General features: G+C 45.8%; 2 protein-coding genes across 7 annotated transcripts in view; one reads left to right on the top strand and one right to left on the bottom strand.

Moving 5' to 3' along the window:
* Positions 1 to 1,876: 1,876 nt before the first annotated feature.
* Positions 1,877 to 19,693, top strand: endog (endonuclease G). 4 transcript variants are annotated; one of them, XM_061671182.1, is made up of 6 exons: positions 1,877 to 2,053; positions 3,983 to 4,176; positions 4,285 to 4,426; positions 4,528 to 4,637; positions 8,579 to 8,660; positions 8,919 to 19,693. In XM_061671182.1, the coding sequence occupies exons 1-6, from the start codon at positions 1,877 to 1,879 to the stop codon at positions 9,120 to 9,122; spliced, it is 909 nt and encodes a 302-aa protein (XP_061527166.1). In that variant the 3' UTR covers positions 9,123 to 19,693. The 4 variants fall into 4 exon arrangements, with proteins under 4 accessions (XP_061527166.1, XP_061527167.1, XP_061527168.1 ...); XM_061671183.1 differs by having other exon boundaries at positions 4,528 to 4,638; positions 8,580 to 8,698; positions 8,919 to 9,127; XM_061671184.1 differs by having other exon boundaries at positions 1,968 to 2,123; positions 3,983 to 4,426; positions 4,528 to 4,638; positions 8,580 to 8,660.
* The window catches only part of LOC133399597 (transcription termination factor 1-like), a 20,782-nt gene continuing 12,461 nt past the window's right edge, over positions 15,591 to 23,911 (bottom strand). For 2 of the 3 annotated variants that reach the window (XM_061671180.1, XM_061671179.1), the window contains 6 exons: positions 20,732 to 20,856; positions 20,444 to 20,651; positions 17,343 to 17,429; positions 16,744 to 16,809; positions 16,593 to 16,678; positions 15,591 to 16,514 (listed from right to left, as the gene is read on the bottom strand). In XM_061671180.1, the coding sequence (XP_061527164.1) occupies positions 16,231 to 16,514; positions 16,593 to 16,678; positions 16,744 to 16,809; positions 17,343 to 17,429; positions 20,444 to 20,651; positions 20,732 to 20,856 (856 nt within the window). In that variant the 3' untranslated portion in view covers positions 15,591 to 16,230. Of the gene's footprint in view, positions 16,515 to 16,592; positions 16,679 to 16,743; positions 16,810 to 17,342; positions 17,430 to 19,019; positions 19,922 to 20,443; positions 20,652 to 20,731; positions 20,857 to 23,911 lie in introns of those variants that run through there. The other variant, XM_061671181.1, reaches the window with a different exon arrangement.

The following is a 23,911-nucleotide window of genomic DNA, read 5'->3' as shown; positions in this document are numbered from 1 at the left end:
AGATTTCGCACTTTATTGACCACACCACCAAAAGGCAAGTCGCGGATAAACACGTCCAACGGCCGAGCTGCTCCCCAATTTGCCTCGGGGAGCCGCCTGAGTTGTGGCAACTGGAGCCACCTCCGCGGCGGAAGGGACGCAATACCTGCGTGTCCGTTGGCGGGATTACTAATACTTAATGAAGAGACTGATCCAGCTGTTAATAATTCATCACCATAATATCAACAACGATTTAACAAGGTAGGAATGATAAATATCAATATGCAACATTATTTTCATAAATCTCAAGTGTTTACATTTTCAAATGTTCACCTCTGAAACATTCCTAGGAAATCACAATGTCCCATCACTGGTGAAATAGCTTCAGAACAGGCCTGTAGGCTACTCAAGTGGTCCTTGGGGGCTACCTGCTGCCCGTGGGCACCACATTGGTGACCCCTGTTCTCGAGACTTTCTACACAATCCATGCACTAAAGTACTATGTTGTACATTATATACTGCGTATTGGCCACGCAACACTCATGTCTAACGTTTCATTATTGTAGATATGTAATGATTTCCTTTTCTCATCCCGGTTACAATTAGTGCTTTCGTTTCTCTCTAACCCTCTAGAAACTTTGTTCTGTTTGACTGATCGATTCTGATTCGCAATAAACACCAATTCTAATACTAAGAAACCACAGCGGAAGCTTGAAAACTCCACTGCGTATTGCATTCACTTGGATTAAAAAAACCAAAATCGTGTTTTTCTGAGTATTGCTTTTGAGGGCTTTGTTTTTTTTTTTTTTAATTTGTTTCAGTTTTTCTGACAAAATTTTTTCCAACTGCTTTTCTGACTCATTTTTTCCCGAGTTCTCGGGACACATTGAACTCACGCGAGAACTCACTAATGGCGGATTACTGCTGGGCCGGGATTGCGGTACATACGCCGGCGAAGCCGATTCCGGCGCCTCAGTTGCACACCGATCGTCTCTTGAGTCACCGCGTAGCCAGCCTGAATGCATTTTAAATGCATCATCTTGTATCCATGGAGCACACCATATCTGTCCAACTGATTCTGGACAAACATTGCTGTATCTAGCAGATCTGAATGGGCTTTCCTCCGAAACAAACGCAAAGTCCGCAGGTGCCTGCGTAATGTCGACAAACTAATAACAATACCATCTACGTGACTCAAAGACAGAGTATCTCCCAGTGTCTTAAACCAATATCAAAATAAAACTTGATCAAACTAAATAAGCCGGTCATGTTGCTTACTTCGGAGTCCGCAAAGAGTCACTTTCAGTTCGCAGGTTCTTGCGTGACTTCGATGTGTCCCGATAACTCAGGAAAAAAAAAGTCAGAAAAACAGATGGAAAAAAATGTGTCCGAAAAACAGAAAAAAAAATAGTCAGAAAAACAGGTGAAAAAAAATGGTCAGAAAAACAGGTGGAAAAAAGAAATTGTCAGAAAAACTGAAAGAACTACTCAGAAAAATAGAAACAAATTATTCCAAAAAAACAAAGCCCTAAAAAAAACAGGAGGTTTTTTTGAATACAAGTGAATGCAATACGCTTCCGTAGTGCGGGTTAGCTTTCATTCTCAAAAAAAAAAAAAATTTAAAAAAAAAAGGTAAAAAGAGGTTTCAATGATTAACTTTGGATTTGTGCACATAAAATTGCTCGAGAATAATTATGAAATTTATAACAAAGACTTGCTTAGTTTTGTTGCTGTCATTATTGAAGAAAGAAGCAAACAAAACATTTGAACAGTAGTGTGACGTCACCATCAATATTATCAATAATACAAATTGCCCAAAGCCATCAGATCACCTTGTTTCAAGCCATTGCGCCATCACCGGTGGCCAAGCCGTGAGTGACGTCATCTGAACGCGACCATGACGGCCAAGTGGCGGACGACGTTGGCGACCTTGTCGTTCGGAGCTGCCCTCGGCGCCTCGACGAGCCGCCTGTGGGGGCCCTCGGGCGGCCAGGAGGAGCAGCCGGCAGTCGGTCTTCTCGGCCGGCTTCCGGTGGTGCCGGTTCCGAACGTCCACGCCGCGTACGAACTGACGGTGCGTGCCCGTGGTGACGTCACTTGGAGGTTTTGGCATCCATCCAGTTCAAGTAAAATCAAATGAAATGGTGAATTGTGCAAAATAGGCTCAAGAGTTGCTCGCATGAAGATTTACGTGTCACCTTCAAACAGCTTACATGGATTTATTGATCTCATTTGTCAGTGTTTTATTTCTTTCTTTTTGAATCTACCTTCTTAAAAGCCTCCTGCCGACACGTGTAAGTAAAGCATCTGGGATAGCCAGTGTTTTTCGGGACGTTCACAACAATAAGATGAGGTTAACGTTTGTTCGACCGTTTAGAGCAATTTGACTGATCTTACAAGATGGTGTTCTGTGACAGTATAAACACCAAACCTATCAAAGTCAAGAATAGGGGGGATCAAAATGATCTAGCTTTTTCCGCTCTATCGTCATCAACAGTAGAATATGAGAGAGTTTCGCAAAAAACAAAAAAGCGGAGAAAAGGAGCTTTTTGTGAAAGAAATCTGTCAAGCAGAACAGTGACTGACGCGCATATTTTTTTTTGCATTTGTGACGCCTCAAACTATACAATAACAAAAACAAGGCAAAGCGCTTTTGATGGTAAATAATTACTGAATTGTAGATATCCAACAAACAAACGCATCATGATGCTCACTCACCACATGGCTCCAGTTGAACGTCCGTGTCTTTTTTCCCCACCATTCTCTCCATCATCTTTTCTCACCGTCACAACAAACTTTCTACTACCTACGGCCTCACACACCGTTTATAGCGAACACGCGTACAATGTTGGAGCACGAGAGACCACGCTAGCCCGGCTTGCCACGTCTTTACTTTTCCCTCCCTCGTAATCGAAGTGACAAGCTGAGATTCACCGCCTAATCTTTATCTTCTAAACCACATATGTCAAACTCAGGCCCACGATGTAATTATATTTGGCCCGCAAGACCATATCAAATGTGTATAAAGCTGGCCCGCCAGTATATAGTACGTGCGCCACTAATATCGCAAATCCCAGAATGCTTTGCTAGTGTGTCGGCCCATCGGTCTCGACCGGCGAGCGCAACCTTCCCTTTCTGTTGCAGTCGTTAGCAACTATGCTACCGGTCTCCTCGAGCAAATTGACACTTCCCCTTCCCAAAAGTGGCCAAACGAAAGATGGAAAACGGTTGACTTCCAAGACGGGCGGGAGACAGATGGTCTGTTCACGAAAGTCAAAGACAGACCGTGTTGTCGTGTGCGGAGCAACGTGGCTGTCACAAAGAATAGAAAGAACATCATTGAGTTCGTGTTTTTTTTTTTAATGCCCTTTATCAACTCCTAGGCAGGGACTGTTAATAGTTTGAGGTTTGGATTTTTATTGAAGGACATTCTTATTTTTTTGGGTTGTTTTGTTGTTGGCCTTTAAAAAAAGAGTTGGTAGTTGGAGATGGATAAATAGAAGATGGAGACAGAAGAATTCATGTTATCCATTTCAATACAAAACAACAAACAAATACCACTGATGTCTTTTATCGCAAATTAGATTTCTCGTGTTTATAATATTAAAGTTGGTTAATTCCAGATTCAGTGTTTAAGCAAAATATAAGTTTGTTGTCATATGATAAACTTTAACGCTACATTTCTGGAGAGAAGGGAAACATGCACATTGCAGTGGTTTTTCATAAAATGTTGAATTTGGCCCACGACGTTGTCCCAATTTTTAGTTTTGGCCCACCGTGAATTTGAGTTTGACACCCCTGTTCGAAACGATGCAACGCCGCCATCTACAGGGATCAGTTAGTCATCACGGGGGTTCACAAACGTGAATTTCACAGGCCAGCAGGGCGTGACCCTCTTCCACGTCGACCCATTGAAAACATACTCATTCGGCGGCGACAGTGAACGACGGACAAAAAGCGTCTTTATTACGATTAAGGAAAAAAAGTTTCGGAATTGTTGTAGTTGAGCCGGCCTTCCGGGGGCGCTGTGATGAAATACGGCTTCCCGTCGCTGTCCAACATTCGCACGAGAGAATCCTACGTGAGCTCGTACGACCCCCGAACCAGGACGCCCGCGTGGGTCATCGAGAGGCTCGGCGGCGACACGCTCGGCGGGAACGCCGACAGGAAGCGCTGCGACTTCAAGGAGGACGACAGGTCAGACGCGTGCGTGCGAGAGTGCGCAGGTGTCAGCGTGTGTGTGTGTGTGTGCGCGCGCGTGCGTGCAGCATGCACACAAGTGTCAGCGTGTGTGCGTCCCTGCAGCGTGCACGTTTTCCACCGCGCCACCAACGGCGACTACAGGGGGAGCGGCCTCGACAGAGGTCACATGGCGGCGGCGGCCAATCACAAGTGGAGCCAGAAAGCCATGGACGACACCTTCTACCTGACCAACGTAGCCCCTCAGGTGACCACATGAAAGATTCACTTCAACCACAAGGTGTCCCCACACACAAAGGTTAATGTGTGTGGTGTGTGTGTGTGTGTGTGTGGTGGGTGCGCACGCAGAACCCTCACATGAACCAGAACGCGTGGAACAATCTGGAGAAGTTGTGTCGCTCGCTCACCAAACTTTACGCCAATGTCTACGTGTGCACCGGCCCGCTCTACCTGCCCAGGTGAACGCAATGCCACACCACATTGAAATGAAATAAAATAAGGACAGGTAGCGAAATGATGACGACATCTTCACATACGCTAGCGTGCCAAAAGTATTGGCTCACCTGCCTTGCCTCACATGCCGTTTGAAGTGATAGCCTTTTCTAAATCCATAGTTTCATATGATGTCGATTTTCCCTTTGCAACTGTAACAACTTCAACACTCGTGGGAAGACTTTCAACAAGGTTTAGGAGTGAGTTTATGGGAATTTATGACCATTTCTCCAGAAGCGTATTTGTGAGGTCACAAACTGATGTTGGTTGAGAAGTCCTGACACTGAGTCTGCTCGAAATCAACCCAAAGGTGTTGTATCAATTGCTAGAGGACTCTGCATCATTTGCACAATTGTCAAAAAAAAAAAATTGTAATCGGCAATACCGGTAACCTTTCATTACTCAGTGACTCTCCGTACTGTGTTTTTATGTCTCAAAAGTATTTTCTGTCAAATGGCCGTCTGTTGTTGTACTAGAGCGGCTGTGACTACCGGAGACAAATTCCTTGTGTGTTTTTGACATACTTGGCAAATAAAAATGATTCTGATTCTGATCAGGGTGAGGTCAGGACTTTGTGCAGGCCAGTCAAGTTCATCCACACCAAATTCTTTATAGACCTTGCTTTGTGCACTGGTGCACAGACATGTTGGAAGGGGTAATCCTTAAACTGTTTGAGTGTCCAAAATCTTTTGATATGCTGAAGCATTCAGAGTTCCTGTAAGCAACAAAGTAAGTATTTGCTGTTAATTCGCCTGTGTGGTTGACTGCATTTATTTTGAAGGTTGTATGGCCGGATGTGTTTTTGTTTTGATGACGGAACAGGAAGTTGTTTTCTTGGGTAATGGTGAAGGCGCGAAGAGCTAAAACACAGATATACACAGAGAAAACGATTAACAAAGAAAGAAAGAACGGTTATAAAAAAGGATTCGAGCGCCGGTTGAGAAGGGAGAGAAGTTGAAGCTCAATGATTTTCAGTTAATTTGTGTGTTTAAATGTAATGTGTACAGCGCATTTGTTAATGTATTGTTTGTAAGCTCTTACGCTGGTCATAGGAATGACATATATGAAAGGCTACAGCTTGTCACCCCGATCTTAACGATCCAAACGGTTTGGCGCCTCTCACTCCAAATCACCTCATAACCATGAAGAACACGATGGAACTTCCTGCCCGGGCAAATTTCTCAGAGAGGACTTATGTGGACGAAAGAGATGGCATCAAGTCCAATATCTGGAAGAGCGATTTTGGAGCCAATGGCAAAAAGAGTATTTACACATCACTGTCAGACAACAATGGCACACACCGAAGAGAAACCTTCAAACAGGTGACATAGTCATGAACATTGGTGAAACACTGCCAAGATCTGGATGGAGACGATTTCAAGTAGAGATGGACTTGTGAGAAGGGTCAGACAAAAATCGCAACCAAAAGGGTGAACGCGTGAACAAAACGTCTTCTAGTTGAACGCCCAGTTCAAATGTTACTTCTGCTTCTAGAGGCTGCTTAAGATAAAACCAAAGGTTTCTTGTTGTACTTTGAAAGTTTACTTCTGAAAATTATTTCTTTTATATAATCAGAATCATCTTTATTTGCCAAGTATGTCCAAAAACACACAAGGAATTTGTCTACGGTAGTTGGAGCCGCTCTAGTACGACAACAGACAGTCAATTTACAGAACAATATCAAGTTGTGTACAAAAGAACTATAAATAATTTGGTGGGAGTTTATGGAACAAAGTAATTACTTGTTTTCCCAAGTGTTTAGGTGCTTTTATTTTGAAGGTCATATGGCTGGATGTGTTTTTATTTTGATGACGGAACAGGAAGTTGTTTTCTTGGGTAATGGTGAAGGCGCGACGGGCTAAAACACAGAGAAAACGGTTAACAAAGCTAAAGGAAAGAAAGAACGGTTATAAAAAAAAAAAAAAAGGATTCTCGTGCCGGTTGAGAAGGGAGATGATTTTCAGTGAATTGGTGTGTTCAAATCTACAACCCCAATTCCAATGAAGTTGGGACGTTGTGTTAAACAGAAATAAAAACAGAATACAATGATTTGCAAATCATGTTCAACCTATATTGAATTGAATACACAACAAAGACAAGCTATTTAATGTTCAAACTGATAAACTTCATTGTTTTTAGCAAATAATCATAAACTTAGAATTTTATGGCTGCAACACGTTCCAAAAAGCTGGGACAGGGTCATGTTTAGCCACGGTGCTACATCACCTTTTCTTTGAACAACATTCAAGAAACGTTTGGGAACTGAGGACACTCATTGTTGAAGCTTTGTAGGTGGAATTCTTTCCCATTCTTGCTTGATGTACAGCTTCAGCTGTTCAAGTGTCCGGGGTCTCCGTTGTCGTATTTTACGCTTCGTCATGCGCCACACATTTTCAATGGGAGACAGGTCTGGACTGCAGGCAGGCCAGTCTAGTACCCGCACTCTTTTACTACGAAGCCACGCTGTTGTAACACGTGCAGAATGTGGTTCGGCATTGTCTTGCTGAAATAAGCAGGGGCTTCCGTGAAAAAGACGTCGCTTGGATGGCAGCATGTGTTTCTCCAAAACCTGTATGTACCTTTCAGCATTAATGGTACCCTCACAGATGTGCAAGTTACCCATGCCCTTGGAACTAACACAGCCCCATACCGTCACAGATGCTGGCTTTTGAACTTTGCATCCATAAAAGTGGTTCTTTTCCTCTTTGGCCCGGAGGACACGACGTCCACAATTTCCAAAAACAATTTGAAATGTGGACTCGTCGGACCACAGAACACTTTTCCACTTTGCATCGGTCCATCTTAGATGAGGTCGGGCCAGAGAAGCCGGCGGCGTTTCTGGGTGTTGTTGATAAATGGCTTTTGCTTTGCATCGTAGAGTTTCAAGTTGCACTTATTGATGTAGCTGTTTTTACTGACATTTGGTTTTCTGAAGTGTTCCTGAGCCCATGTGGTGATATCCTTTACACATTGATATCGTTTTTTGATGCAGCGCCGCCCTGAGGGATCGAAGGTCACGGGCATTCAATGTTGGTTTTCGGCCTTGCTGCTTACATCCAGTGCTTTCTCCAGAATTGGGGTTGTAATATGTACAGTGCATTTGTTAATGTATTGTTTCTCATTCTGTTCTCAGCTTTTACGGTGGTCATAGGAATGACATATACATTAAAGGTAGCCTTGGGAATCTCTGGCATGAGGCTGATTCGAAACATAGCTAGATGCACAGGGAGCGATTCGATTCAAAACGATATCTTTACCGGCAGAACGATTGGATACAGTATGTGAACGATACGAACGGATATCCGGTGGCATCCGTTTTATCATTCCCAACCCTAACTAAAGGCCATTTGACCGTCAGTACTCTGGACCTTAAACTGCTACAGTTCCCTTCACGGCGAGTGCAGGGGCTTATATTGTGGACATTTCCAACTTTGTGTGAACAGTTTGGAGATGGCCCAACGTGACTGTGCATCAGTGCACAAATCAAGGTTCAGAAAGACATGCACCTGTATATAATAAAACTACCTACTACCTCAAAGATTGTCTGCTGCCAGATCAGCATCAGTTCTCAATTGCCTCACCTGGATAAAGGGTTAGGTGTTAAAGGTATCAAAAACATTTGAAATTTAGATTAACATATAAAGGCAGACATTGAAAGCTTGAAGTAACAGCATTTTTAAATCCAGTCGGTGTCAGAAATGAGCAACATCAGCCTCATTTGCTTAAGCCACCCTGAACAAATTAGTGCGATGGAAACACAAACCACATGGGCCACAGGAACCTTTTGTGACCAGGAACTCAAAGTTCCTGGGCTGCTTGGTGGAAAAGCCCCAATAGTGTAACTAAGACAAGATGATGACAGGTTGGTAAACCAAACTCAAGGTGGCGCTCTAATGTGTTTTGCAGGCCAGGAAGCAGATGGCAAGCTTTACGTCCACTATCAAGTCCTGGGCACGAACCACATCGCCGTGCCGACGCACTTCTTCAAGGTCAGCTCGTGTCCTCGGGGTAGACAGAAAATCTTAATGTGAGGAAGGAGTGAATGATTGCGATCATTCCCAAATCCTGAATCACTACAAAGAGATTTTTAGTCAGTGGACCTAGATAGTTCCTTAAACTGTCCATGAAAAATCCTTTTGTAGCAATTCAAAGATGACGCAAATTAATCTTGGCCCTGCAGCTGTTTAATTTTGATGTCTACGGTGTTGCCGTCATCGGCGCGCCGCTGTTGTTTTTTGCGGGCACAGGTGTTGGTCTTGGAGCGTGACGGCAGGCAGGGTGGCGTGGAGCTACGTTCGTACGTTCTTCCCAACGAGCCCGTGGACGAGAAGATCCCCCTGGAGCGTTTCCTGGTTCCTATAGAAACCATCGAGAGGGCGTCGGGCCTCCTGTTCCTACCAAACATCGTCAGGACCAGCGGCGGCGCCGTCACCGCCGCCGCCAACAAATAGAAGTCAGACGCCATCGCCGTCACCGAATGCGCTTGATGCGCCGGACGCTCGCGAGGTGTCAACTTCCCGCTCAATGGGTTCTGGCCCGTGTTGGCTTCCGGGGGCGCCGGTGAACAAAACTGACGGGACAAGTGTGGACTTTGCCGGTCCTCGTTCGGGATGACGTCATCAACTATTTGACTCATGAAATAAAAGCTAAGCAAACAATCTAACCGAAATGAAAACAGTGTGGCTGACGCAAACAGATGGCAGCTGACCAGGACGCAGCTCGAGCTCGTTCCAATCTGGGCGCCACAACTGTCAACTTAGCATGCTGTTAGCTGTTAGTAGTAATGTGTTTTTTGCCGGTTAATACGGCTATATTGATGTGAAGTCCAAGTTTAAGGAACAATATGTATTGACGCTAAATGCTAACTCGCGGATGTACGTCACTTCCGGTTTTGGGTTCGAACGTCACGATAAAGGCATACGCTCGTGTGACAATGATAATAGTTAAGGAAACGAACTGTATTACTGTAAATGGATGCTATGTATGATACAATGTGTTACAAAGTGTATAGTTGATACTGTTTCTTAAGTGAAGGCATAAGACACTGTTAAGATAGCCAGGTGCATGGTTTTCTGTCTTGGATCAAGGGAAAGCGTACCACCAAAGTTTCCTTGATGAAGAAAGCAGTCCACTAACAGCTTTCATTACACCTTGGGGGCTGTACGAATGGGTCTCCCTACCCTTCGGCCTGAGCTCTGCACCTGCCGCGTTCCAGAGAAGCATGGAGTACTGTTTGGCTGGCCTGAGAGACACAATTTGCCTCCCCTATCTAGATGACAACCTGGTTCATAGCAGCAGTTTCGAAGAGCACGTGGAGCATCTCAGGTTAGTCGTCCGACGTTACAAGATGCATAGTGTGAGTTGTTTAGATCCAGGGTAAAATTCCTTGGTAGGATGGTAAGCTAAGAGGGCTACACTGTGGACCCAGCAGAGGTGGCGCCAGTGAGGGCCCTGTGCAAGAGAACACCTACCACCCTTGGTGATGTTCGCCAGATGCTGGGATTCCTCTCGTATTACAGGCCATTCATCCCCAATTTCTCCCTGATTGCCCATCCACTCTACAACCTACTCACTCCAGGAAATCAGGAAAGATCCAACACGTTGAAAGATTCAGAAAAACAGCAAAGAACAAGAAGAGTCACTTACCATCACAGACACCCATACAGTGGGACAGCTGTCATCAAGAAGTATTGGAACAGCTCATTGAAGCACTTACCAAGCCACCTGTCCTGAGTTATCCCGACTTCACATAACCGTTTGTACTGCACTGTGATGCATCACAAGTTGGCTTGGGAGCGGTGTTGTACCAGCGACAGCAAGGAAAGATGAGAGTGATTGCGTATGGGTCCCGCATTCTGACATCGGCTGAAGGGTTACTATCTTCACTCTGGGAAACTGAGATTTTGGCACTGAAGTGGGTCGTATGCGACCGTTTCCGTGACTATTTATATTACGCTCCATCCTTCACAGTCTATACGGACAACAATCCACTAACATGTGTGCTCACTTCTGCTAAATTGAATGCCACGGGCCACCGATGGGTTGCAGAGCTAGCTGACTTCAATTTCTCCATCCGCTATCGTCCAGGAAGAAACAATTCTCTCTCGTATGCCGCTGGATATGGAGGACTAAATGAGGAAATGTACGGCAGAGACAAGTCCGGGAGAAATCAGTGCATCCATGGAGAGCGTCACAATAGAAAGGCAGGAGCCATGTCGAGGTGTAGGAGTGATCCACATTGCAGCTCTGGAATTGATGAAAGACTCTGGGACTGGCCAGCCCCTCTCGCCAGTGCAAATACGAAAGGCTCAGGAAGATGATGACACACTGGCTCGGGTCAAAGAGTACAAGTTAAGGAATCGGAAGCCAACTCGAACAGAGGTGAAAGTCGAGCCAACAGCTGTAGCCACACTTCTCAAACAGTGGAACAATCTTCACGTGGACGAATATGGCATAATGCGACGTAGAACCATCCGCCGAGAACAGTTGCTGCTCCCTAAAGCTTTCCATCAGCTGGTGTTTAAAGAATTGCTCCAGGAAATGGGACATTTGGGAGTCGACAGGACACTGGACCTAATTAGGGAAAGGCGTTATTGGCCCCAAACGCACTAAGATGTAGAGCATTACGTAACAAGAGAATGCATATGTCTCAAGGACAGGAAGCCAAATAAGCCAATCTGGGCACCTTTGACCCCAATTCACACCACTTCACCCTTTGAGCTTGTTTCAATAGACTTTCTCCATTTGGATAAATGCAAGCATGGATATGAGTACATTCTGGTTGTCATGGATCACTTCACAAGGTTTGCACAGGCCTATGCGACAAAGAACAAAACATCTAAAACTGTTGCCGACAGAATATTTAATGACTTCGCACTCAATTTTGGATTCCCAAGTAGGCTGCACCATGACATGGGTAAAGAGATTGAGAACCAACTGAAGAACCTCTCTGCCATTCAAGGCTCCCACACAACACCTTACCATCCACAAGGGAACGGGCAAGTTGAAAGATTCAACCGCACACGAGTGTCCATGTTGCATACCCCTGAGGACAAGGAGAAAGAAGACTGGAAGCAGTGGTCCATGCGTACAATTGCACAAGGAACGAGGCAACAGGCTATGCCCCTTACTTTCTGGTCCCCGGGAGGCCTCCTTGACTGCCAAATGATCTGATGTTTGACCTCAGAAGAGATGAGACTCATTGTGCTTATTCAGACTATGTGGACCAGTGGAAAAGGAGGATGCAAAAGGCCTACCAGATTGCTGCCAAGATGGCGGCCCGTGGCAAGGCGCACTATGACAGGAGAGTGCATGGCAGAGACCTTGAGCCTGGCGACAGAGTCCTTGTCCGCAATCTGACTCTTAGAGGTGGCCCTGTAAAAATTCAGTCCTACTGGGAAGGACAGGTATATACGGTGAAGGAAAGGAAAGGTGACAACAGCCCAGTCAACCAAGTCAGTCCAGGAAACGGAAAAGGGGAACGACAGAATGATTCACAGGAATCTCTTGCTGCCTTTTGACTTTCTTCCTTCTGAAAGACTGCACAAGGAGGGCACGTCACAGCTGAGAGAAGCCGGAGATCACAAAAACGGAAGGAAAGTACAGAAGAGGCAAGTCCAGCAACGATCTGAGTCTGACAGAGATGATGATGAGGACAAGGATGACAATGGTGGCACCTACCAGTGGTGGCTGAGATCTAACAGTGGGACGCAGAAGACATCATATGCGCTCAATCCTCTGACAGAAGCAGGATGCCATGGATGTGCCACTACAAGCAGCAGCAGATGTGCCATTCCAGGACAATGTTGGTGGTGCCAGGTGACCTGACCAACAATGGTATGCTCCAACAGAGGCCAAAATTTGAGAGTATGCCTGACGGAGATCTGGATAGGGCGGAGACAGAGCAATTGCACCAAGAGAGGAGACAGTCACATTGGAAGAGACAGTTACCGGTAATACTAAGCTATGATAGACTAGGCCAGCCATCCTTACTGGCAAGAGACTGTAGGGTGACCAAAACTCAGGCAATAAAGACATTCTGGAGACCTTGGTCTATGGAAGCGTGTTGAACTTGTTTCACTGTAATGTCAGGAGACATAAAATCTTGAAGGGGAGAGTGTGCCATGTTATAAAATAGTCATCCCCCAATTAATTTTGGAATATGACAGATGATCGTTTGCCAGTATTCATCCATCCATCCATTTTCTGAGCCACTTCTCCTCACTAGGGCCGCGGGCGTGCCGGAGCCTATCCCAGTTGTCATCGGGCAGGAGGCGGGGTACGCCCTGAACTGGTTGCCAGCCAATCGCAGGGCACATAGAAACAAACAACCATTCGCACTCACAGTCATGCCTACGGGCAATTTAGATTCTCCAACTAATGCATGTTTTTGGGATGTGGGAGGAAACCGGAGTGCCCGGAGAAAACCCACGCAGGCACGGGGAGAACATGCAAACTCCACACAGGCGGGGCCGGGGATTGAACCCGGGTCCTCAGAACTGCGAGGCTGACGCTCTAGCCAGTCGTCCACCGTGCCGCCTGCCAGTATTCAGCATGGTGGAAAGTACTGCATATTCAGGTATTTACCTCTTCAGTCTATCGTCAGCAGGGGGTACACTGCGACTGTGTCACGGGGCTGGCAGAAATAGCTACCGGAGCCACCGTAGAGGAGTGGTCACAGTACGGTTAATGAGACGAGATGCAACAGTCGTGCTGACGCATTTTTTTTGGTTTTCTGTTAACAGGTAAGTGTGTATAAGGTGTATGAATACATGTTGATAAACTACAGAATTGTATCAGGCAATAATTTGAGATGTCTTCAGAAATGGTATGGGAAGTACAGCTAGCTATCGGCGGGAGCTGCGTTCGCCGTGTTAGCTACACCAGCTGCAACTGTTAGCAACATAGCTCATAGCATATGGGAACTTCAAGATGCGTGGTGGTTGTTAAGATGTGCTAAGTTCATAGAATGCATCGTGACACTAATGGTAATGTGTTTTTTGCCAGTTAATACGGCTATATTGATGTGAAGTCCAAGTTTAAGGAACAATATGGATTGGCGCTAAATGCTATCTCGCGGATGTACGTCACTTCCGGTTTTGGGTTCGAACGTCACGATAAAGGCATGCGCTCGTGTGACAATGATAATGGTTAAGGAAATGAACTGGATTACTGTAAATGGATGTTATGTATGATACAATGTGTTACAAAGTGTATAGTTGATGCTGTTTCTTAAGTGTTAAAAAAAAACAAAAAACGTGTTGCACTTGGATGAGCTATGCCCCATTCTTGTACATGTAACAATGGCATTAATTTTCAATGATCGAAAGGATGTGCAGCGGGTTAGGGTGATTAAGGACAGAGATGGAAATGTGTTGACTGGTGCCAGTAGTGTGCTGGATAGATGGAAAGAATAGAGTAGAAGAGGCAAGTGCGGTGGACCAGAAAGTGGCAATGATTAGTAAGGGGGAAGTTAGAAAGGCACTCGAGGATGGAAAATGGAATGGATAGGTTGACAGATGACGTTAGACTGGAATCCCCGTGGACCATGGTGTTCGCAGATGGCATTGTGATTGGTAGTTAAAGCAGGGAGCAGCTGGAGGAACATGTGAGAAAGGTGGAGGCATGCACTGGAAAGGAGAGGAATGAAGATTTGCCCAACAGAATATAAATGCATGAACGAGAGGGGTGGAGGGGGAAGACTGAGACTGCATGGAGAAGAGAGAGAGAGAGGGTGGAGGAATTGTAATACTTGGGCTAAACAGTCCAGAGCAATGGTGCGTGTGGTAAGGAAGTGAAGAAACAGGTGAAGGAAAGTGTCAGGTGTGTTATGTGACTGTTTAGAAGTTTAGAAGACTGTGGTGAGGCCGGCCATGATGTACGGATCAGAGACAGCTGGCACTGAAGAGACAAGAAGATGTTGAGGTTCTCTCTTGAAGTGGATTAGAAATGAGCTCATCAGAGGGACAGCCAAGGTTAGAGGTTTTGGAGACAAAGTTTGAGAGAGCAGACTTGGATGATTGGACACGTGCAAAGGTGAGATAGTGAGTATATTGGTAGAAGGGTGATGAGGATGGAGCTGCCAGGCAAGAGGAAGACCAAAGAGAGGTTTGATGGATGTCGTGAGGGAAGACAATGTATCAACTTCAAAAGTTGATACATTGTGAGTCTAACCCTGGTGTGAATGTGAGTGGGAACGGTTGTCTATTTGTGCCCCGCGATGGGCTGGCGACCAGTTCGGGGTGTACCCCGCCTCTCACCCGAAGTCAGCTGGGATAGGCGCCAATGCGCCCGCGACCCTGCTGAATTTGAAAAGCACTTCAGAAAATTGATTGGAGTCTAACCTTTTGAAAATCTCAGCTAAACTAATAGATTGCTCCACAAGGTGGCGCTTCAGGGTCATGTTTAATGGAAACTGATGTCATGCTTGAGAGCAGCTTACAGCTGCATAACATTGTTCTTGCATCAGAAATATAAGCCTGTAACTTGTAGGCTTACGTAGCTGTAAATAGAGCCTCAGCTTCGCACTGCACTATGTTCGGCCCTTATCTTTTGTCTCTACAAACCCACGACCGTCTCGTCATTGTTGCAAACTTGCAGCTGACTGCCTAACACCGTATTAAGAAGCCGATTTGAGTGGCGCGGCACAATGGCACGTGACCAAAGAAAGCCAGTCGCAAAGCGGCAGAACGGCACATGACCGGAGATCGCCGGAGCTTCTGATCTTTAAAAATTCAGTTCCAGAACAAAATGTCAAAATTTGTCGGAATTTCCATAGTTTCAAAAATGTGTCAAAGACATCACAACCCACATTACATCGTCAAAAATATCAGTCTATGGATGAGTTCACCTTTGCCAATTCTGTTTTCTCCTCGTGAGTAAAACAACCATCTCTTGTCTTCCTTCCTTGTTCATTGTTTATTAAATGTTCTAGGTTGTTTGAACCTGACAGTGGTACTAATATGTTCTCTTATAATACAATTTGTTATTATTATCTAATTTTAAATTTCCCACATTCTGAAGTGACGTACTAATTCATTTCTGGTTCAGACGCGGCGTCCTGTGTGGATGTGAATTATTTTATAGTTATATCTCTAAACACATTAATTGGCCTGTTACTTTGTTGTTCAAAGGTTGGCTACTCTCTGTGAAAACGTAGTTCCAGCCAGACCTATGTTATATGCTATTTTATGTTGTATCGTATCACCAAATTATAATCATTGAAATTTCCAAAAGCAACTAATTTAATTACAAACTTTTTCCCAATAATGTAATGGATTACAATTACATAATCTTCTTACGTGTAGTTAGAATCTTACCGACACCGCGTACGAATGACTATCAGATGTACTTCTTGTTTTTATGAGGGCAATGAAGGAAGCTGTCACAATGTCAAGACTTAAGAACCCTTTTTATGGAACGAAGACAAAAAAACTAGTTTCTGAGGAAGGGGCGGGGCTTAGAGGTGCGCATTCAAACTTTGCAAGCGCAACGTTTGGCGTTTGCTTTACTGAGCGCTCGCGTCTGTCGTTGACTGGCTGTTAGGCTGATCGTCTGTAGTTAGGGCATCTGATTGGCTGTTAGGCTGATCGTCTGTCGTTGAGGAGACTTCCTATGAGGGTTAGCGCTCAAAGGTGCGCATTCAAGCAAGTGTTCCGAACGCCGTCTGCTCGGCTGAGTGTTGTCCACCTCCACAAATTCGCCGTCTTCTCCTGATGCGAAGATTTTGAACAGAGCGTACGTGTCGTTCCGGGGCGCTTCCCACTCCGCCTCCTCTTTGTCGCAGTGCCGCAGCCTCTCGACGAGGCACGGCGTAACGTGCTCCTGCAGGAAGTCGATTATCTCTGCGGGGCGGCGAGAGGATCGGGGTCACAAGCGGCGCCGGGAAAAGACTCCACGCCACAGGTCGCTACGATACTGACCTCCGTAGGAACGGCGAGACCAGTCGGGAACGTTGGAGACTTTAAGGTTTCGGAAAAGCTTCTGGACGCAAACTGGAGTCACGCCGCTGAAAGAACGAAAAGGCCGCATCAGAACGTTAGGAGGCTGCTCGGGCGACAACGTTCGACTCACCCCACGAAAGCAGCGACCTTCTCCCAATCGATGTCCCTCGCATCCTCCACGTCCAAAGCGTGCAACCTGGAATCCACACGAACACATTCACATAATTCACACCTTTGCAGCGTCCAACCCGGAATTCACACGACAGCGTTCACACATTTCACACGTGTGTAGTGTCCAACCCGGAATCCAAACAACAGTGGTCACACATTCATTGCGTCCAATGAAGAATATCCACACGACAGCGTTAAAAAAATTTCACACGTTCATTGCGTCCAACCCGGAATATCCACACGACAGCGTTGACAAATTTCATACGTTTGTAGCGTCCAATCCTGAATCCACACGACAGTGTTCATAAATTTCACACGTTCATAGCGTCCAACATGGATTACACACGACTGCGTTCACACATTTCACACGTTGGTTGCGTCAAACCCGGAATCCACATGACAGCGGTTCACATATTTCATACGTTCGTAGCATCCAATCTTCGCTGGTTCATCAACACGCATTCTCTCGGCCACACACTGATTTCGTACAAGTGAAACGCACACACAGCACCTGCCTTCACCCAGTGATGTATCAACAAATTGATTGGTTGATCTTACGTTTCAATCAGGTGGATTTTAGTCTTCAGTCTTTCAGGTTTTTTCCAATGGTTTTTCTGAGACAGCCGATGCTTTAGGATGCTGAACCTGAAACACAACATGCAACTTAACCCTCTGGTAGGAAAGCATGCAACCGGCCTCACAACTCCACCTTTCGCAATTGTTATTGAGCAGACGGGAGTCACTTCTTGTGTATTCTAATTTGGGCTGCAACGAGTACTCTGGTATTTCCAGTGCTTCCAGTAAAAAAATGCTTGAGGAATTTTCTCTGCCTCGGGAAACTGTTTATTTTATTGAGACGCACGGGCGTTAATCTTTGGGCTTGTCCCGTTAGGGGTCGCCACAGTGTGTCATCCTTTTCCATGTAAGCCTATCTCCTGCATCCTCCTCTCCAACACAAACTGCCCTCATGTCTTCCCTCACTCCATCTATCAACCTTCTCTTTGGTCGAGACGTGTCCAAACCATCCAAGTCTGCTCTCTCTAACTTTGTCTCCAAAACATCTAACCTTGGCTGTCCCTCTGATGAGCTCATTTCTAATCCTCTCAAACCTGCTCACTCCATATATTCTGTTTTACTTGGGCTAATCTTCATTCCTCTCCTTTCCAGTGCATGCCTCCACCTTTCTAATTCTTCCTCCACCTGCTCCCTGCTTTCACAGCACATCACAATGTCATCTGCAAACATCATGGTCCACAGGGAGTGTGACCTCATCTGACAACCTATCCATCACCAATGCAAATGGGAAGGGACTCAGGGCGGATCCCTGATGCATTCCCATAAACTCCGTCACACCCACAGCACACCTCACCACTGTTCTGCTGCCCTCATACTTGTCCTATACTATTCAAACATACTTCCGCATGCAGTACCACAGTTCCTGTCTGGGTACTCTGTCATAGAATACTCTGTCAATAATTTTTTTATTCTTACAAGAAATGCTAAGTTGAAACTAAGATTTGTATATGTTGAAATTGCACCTCTAAAAATATTTCTAGACAAGAAAATAATTTGCTGCTATGGACAATGGTGCCATATTCTCCTGTATGCTTAAGTCAGGAATGACGCACAGCTCTAGAATTTTCTGTCTGCGCCCATTCTGCTGTCCACCTAATTCTATCATTTGCGCTTCTTCTGACCACGTGCACACTTTGGGTGGAGTAACCCTGGGCGTGTGGGCATATCTCATATCTGGCCTTGGAGCTGCGGTGCGGCCGACGCAACCTGGAGCTGAACACGCTCAAGACTGTAGAGATGACCGTGGACTTCAGGAGGCATCCTTCGCCACAGCTGCCCCTCACGTTGTCCAGTTGCCTTGTGTCAACCGTCGAGACCTTCGAGTTCCTGGGAATTACAATCTCTCAGGACCTGAAGTGGGCGACCAACATCAACTCCGTCCTCAAAAAGGCCCAGCAGAGGATGTACTTCCTGCGGCTTCTGAGAAAGCACGGCCTGCCACCGGAGCCGCTGAGGCAGTTCTACACAGCGCTCATCGACTCGGTCCTCTGTTCATCCCTCACGGTCTGGTTTGGCGCTGCTACAAAAAAGGACAAACTCCGACTGCAACGGACAATCTAAACTACTGAAAGGATTGTCGGTACCCCCCCCCCCCCCTACCCACCCTTGAGGACTTGCACGCTGCCAGAACTAAGACAAGAGCGTGCAAAATCCTCTCGGACCCTCCGCATCCCGGTCACCGGCTCTTCCGGCTCCTTCCCTCCGGTAGGTGCTACCGATCAATGCAAACTAGAACTAGCAGTCATTCCAACAGCTTCTTCCCTCTTGCCATCAACTTCTTAAACACCTAACCTACAATTCCATTACAACATGCTGACAATTTTTTGACTTGAGTTTGTTGTCACATTTCTGTGGGGCCAATTATACATTACTCGTGCACTCACTGTCGTAGTCTCGCCACACTGCACTATTTGCATATCTGTTGTTGAGTAGCATCTGCTCCATTTCCACACTGATTGAGGAGTATCTGCAACATTTGCACAATAGACATTGTCCCAGATTATCCCACTACTCGCTTGAAGTCTCGGTGCCCTTTGCACAATGCTCATTGCACCGGACTATTGCAATATTAGTCTTTCGAACTGCTCTAAGTGCTAGAGGACTCTGCGTCTTTTTGCACAATTGTCAAAAAATAAAATAAAAAATGTACCGGCATTACCAGATAACTAGCAACCCTTTAATTGCTCAGTGATTGTTTTTTGTCAATGTCTTTCTGTCTCCAAAGTGTTCTCTGTCAATTGACTGCCTGTTGTCGTACCAGAGCGGCTCCGACGACCCGAGACAAATTCCTTGTGTGTTTTGTGGACATACTTGGCAAATAAAGATGATTCTGATTCTGATTGCGTATATTCTGCTAAAGACGTAAGCACATTTCCTCTTGCGCACTCCAGAGGCTGTACTAAGTTTTGTGTTCTGGTAAGGTGAAACATATTGCACGTTTTGATTCCATCCCGTGCTCTGAGCATCTGACGGCTGGTGGCGGCTCGGCGACTGACACGGCATGCAGACGGACTCCTGGGCGCATATAGGTTCTCCGACTGCCCAACCGCCGTAACGTGTCCCTGCCACATCACACATCGACAGCGGAATCCAAAAGCAGATTACATTACACATACAGTACAGTACAGTTTTTGTTTAATAGAGTAGGTATAGGGAGAGAATACAAAAACACATACTCCTTTTAAGTAGCCTGTTTGACGAGCGGTGCCCACGACGAAATGGACGCCAACTTCCGCATATCCGCACAGGGCATAATTTCACCATTTAAGTGTGACATATTTCCCAAATGGATTTCAATGCCATTCACGTCTCAGGAAAACTCCGCATTCCGGAAATTCTACCCACCTGCACACTTCAATGAGTCACGCTTCTCAAGCCTTTACGCGCAAACTAGCCGGGTACATGTGGTGGGTGTGTCAGAAGTCATTACGGGAGAATCGGCGGATCTTGAAAATACTGACTTACGCACCAACAGGAGAATATGGCCCAAAGTGAATTCAAGAAATAAAAACTGTTGCTTGTATTAAAAGGAAATCAATCAGTCAAATATGAAATGTTTCATTGGTGGAAGGCATCACACTGACCACTTGAGCCGACACTGACACCAGTGTCGGGTCTGCACGTGCTGGCTGATCTCCGTCCACGGCAAATTAGCACATAGTTGCCGCAGTCTCAAAAGGCCGTTGTCCTTGGAACCAGCTGAGCTTCGTTGAACCACGAACTCCAGGTAAGTCTTGACAGCTTCCTTCAGCCGGTCCTCCTCCTCCGATGTCCATCTGCCTCGACCGGATGCTGACCGCAAACAGGACCACAAATGTTAGATGTCGAATTAAACGTGACAAAAAGTAAACCAAAAGTAACCAAAGTCTAACCAATGTTGGCAAAGCGTTTCTGTACAGCGTAGATGCTGCGGCCCATCATCTCAGAAATACGTCGCCAATCGTTGCCGTGGCGCTTCTGCAACTTGACCAGCTGATGGAGCTCCTTCGTGGAGAACCTCCGATACCACACGGAGGAGGCGTGGGTCAACTACAACAATGCACTGACCGCACACACGCGACATCGTACACAACGTACATCACACTTTGTACATCGTACATTGCAGCTCACTCAATCGTACACCGCACTTTGTACAACGCACATCACAAATCATACATCGTACTTTGCAAATTGTACATCACACTATGTACATCACACAACACACTTTGTACAATGCACTTCGTATATCGCACACCACACTTTGTACATCGTACATCGTACACCACACTTTGTACATTGTGCATAGCACACCGCACATCTCACTTCATATATTATATCGTCACATCGCTCATCGCACCACTTGATAGGAGCTCTGTATGGCGACAGCGAACTCGACTCAACTCGAGAAGAAAGCAGCATCGTTACAGACCCTTTCCAAAAAATTTGAATATTGTGGAAAAGTTTATTAATTTCCATAATTCCATTCAAAAAGTTTAACTTTCATAGATTATAGATTCAGGGCCCACAATTTAAAGAACTAAAGAAAGTATTTGTTTATTTTTACATAATTTGGGGTTCCATCTTGTAATACCCACAAAATAAGGAATTAAAAAAAATTAGAATACTATGAAGAAATCACCATTTACTTCTCAGTTTTTGTAGGAAAAAAAAAAGAAAAAATAGGGTCACATTAAATCAATCAAAATAGGGCACTTTCAAAACAATATGTTCATCTTCAAAACTTGGTTGGAAATCCCTTTTGCTTTAATCACTGCCTGGATGCGCCGTGGCATTGAGACAATCAGCCTGTGGCATTTCCTGGGAGAAGCCCAGATTTCCTTGATGCTTGCATTATGTTCTTTGTTTTTGGGTCTGGTGCCCCTCATTTTCCTCTTGATAATACCCCATACATTCTCAATGGGGTTTAGATCTGGCGATCTGGCCAGTCAAGCACTGGGATGGCAAGGGCATCAAAGCAGGTTTTGGTGCTTCTGGCAGTATGGGCAGGGGCCGGGTCCTGCTGGAAGATGAAATCTGCATCTCCATGAAGAGCCTCAGCAGAAGGAATCATCAAGTCCTCTAAAACATTCTGCTTGACTGTTGCGGTGACCTTGGATTTAAGAAAACAGAGTTTACCAACACCTGGACTGGACATTCCACCACAAAACATGACTTCTTTTCCTTTCGGCTTGTCACTTTAGGGGTCGCCACAGCGCGCCATCCTTTTCCATGTAAGCCAATCTCCTGCATCCTCTTCTCGAACACCAACGGCCCTCATGTCTTCCCTCACGACATCCATCAACCTTCTCTTTGGTCTTCCTCTAACTCTCTTGCCTTTCAGCTCCATACTCAACATCCTTCTAACAATATACTCACTATTTCTCCTCTGGACATGTCCAAAGCATTGAAGTCTCCTCTCTCTTAGTTTGTCTCCAAAACATCAGACCTTGGCCATCCCTCTGATGAGCTCATTTCTAATTTTATCCAACCCGGTCACTCCGAGAGCGAACCTCAACATCTTCATTTCCGCCACCTCCAGCTCTGTTTCCTGTCGTCTCTTCAGTGCCACTGTCTCTAATCCGTACATCATGGCTGGCATCACCATTCTTTTATAAACTTTGCCCTTCATCCTAGCAGAGACTTTTCTGTCACATAACACACCTGACACCTTCCTCCACCCGTTCCGACCTGCTTGTACCCGTTTCTTCACTTCCTGACCACACTCACCATTGCTCTTGACTGTTGAACCCAAGTATTTCAAGTCCTCCACCCTTGCTATCTCTTCTCCCTGTAGCCTCACTCTTCCCCCACCACCCCTCTCATTCATGCACATATATTCTGTCTTACTTTGGCTAACCTTCATTCCTCTGCATGCCTCCATCTTTTTAACTGTTCCTCCACCTACTCCCTGCTTTCACTGCAGATCACGATGTTATCTGCAAAAATCATGGTGCACGGGGATTTGTGTCTAACCTCCTCTGTCAACCTATCAATCACCACTGCAAACAGGAAGGGGCTCAGGGCTGATCCCTGATGCAGTCCCACCTCCACCTTCAATTCGTCTGTCACACCTACAGCACACTTCACCACTGTTCTGCTGCCCTCGTACATTTTTATTTATTATTCTAACATACTTCTCTGCCACTCCAGACCTCCGCATGCAGTACCACAGTTCCTCTCTGAGGACACTGTCATAGGCTTTCTCTAGATCTACAAAGACACCATGTAGCTCCTTCTAACCTTCTCTGTACTTTTCCATCAACATCCTCAAGGCAAATAATGCATCTGTGGTACTCTTTCTAGGCATGAAACCATACTGTTGTTCGCAAATACTCACTTCTGTCCTGAGTCTAGCCTCCACGACTCTTTGCCATAACTTCATTGTGTGGCTCATCCACTTTATTCCTCTAAAGTTCCCACAGCTCTGCACATCACCCTTGTTCTTAAAAATGGGCACCAGCACACTTTTCGTCCATTCCTCAGGCATCTTCTCACGCACTAGAATTCTATTGAACAAGCTGGTCAAAAACTCCGCAGCCACCTCTCCTACATGCTTCCATACCTCCACAGGAATATCATCAGGACCAACTGCCTTTCCATTTTTCATCCTCTTTAATGCCTTTCTAACTTCCCCATTTGCCACCTCTACCTTTGCCCTACGTCGCATCTCAATGTATTCCTTTCGCCTCTCCTCGGTCCTCTTAGTGTCCCACTTCTTCCGGGCTAACCTTTTTCCTTGTATGATTTCCTGTACTGTGAGGTTCCACCACCAACTCTCCTTTCCTGCCAGAAGATACATCAAGTACTCTCCTGCCTGCCTCTCTGATCACCTTGGCCGCAGTGGTCCAGTCTTCTGGAAGCTCCTCCCGTCCACCGAGAGCCTGTCTCACCCCTTCCCAAAAAGCTGCACAACACTCGCCCTCTCTCAGCTTCCACCACATGGTTCACACCAGCATCCTATGCTGTTCTAGCCACACTCTCCCCTACCACTACCTTACAGTCGGTATCCTCCTTCAGATTACATCATCTGCACAAGATGTAATCCACCTGCGTGCTTCTACCTCCGCCCTATG

This window comes from Phycodurus eques, chromosome 3 (genome assembly GCF_024500275.1).
Source record: "Phycodurus eques isolate BA_2022a chromosome 3, UOR_Pequ_1.1, whole genome shotgun sequence".
NCBI classification, from domain to species: Eukaryota; Metazoa; Chordata; class Actinopteri; order Syngnathiformes; family Syngnathidae; genus Phycodurus; species Phycodurus eques.
This window is presented reverse-complemented; position numbering and strand designations above follow the sequence as displayed.

Excerpts from the sequence above, each read along its gene's own strand:
- endog (XM_061671182.1), top strand. The coding sequence starts at position 1,877 with ATGACGGCCAAGTGGCGGACGACGTTGGCGACCTTGTCGTTCGGAGCT. Across the intron at positions 2,054-3,982 it reads ACGCCGCGTACGAACTGACG|TTGAGCCGGCCTTCCGGGGG; the intron begins GTGCGTGCCCGT and ends GAATTGTTGTAG. Across the intron at positions 8,661-8,918 it reads TGCCGACGCACTTCTTCAAG|GTGTTGGTCTTGGAGCGTGA; the intron begins GTCAGCTCGTGT and ends TTGCGGGCACAG.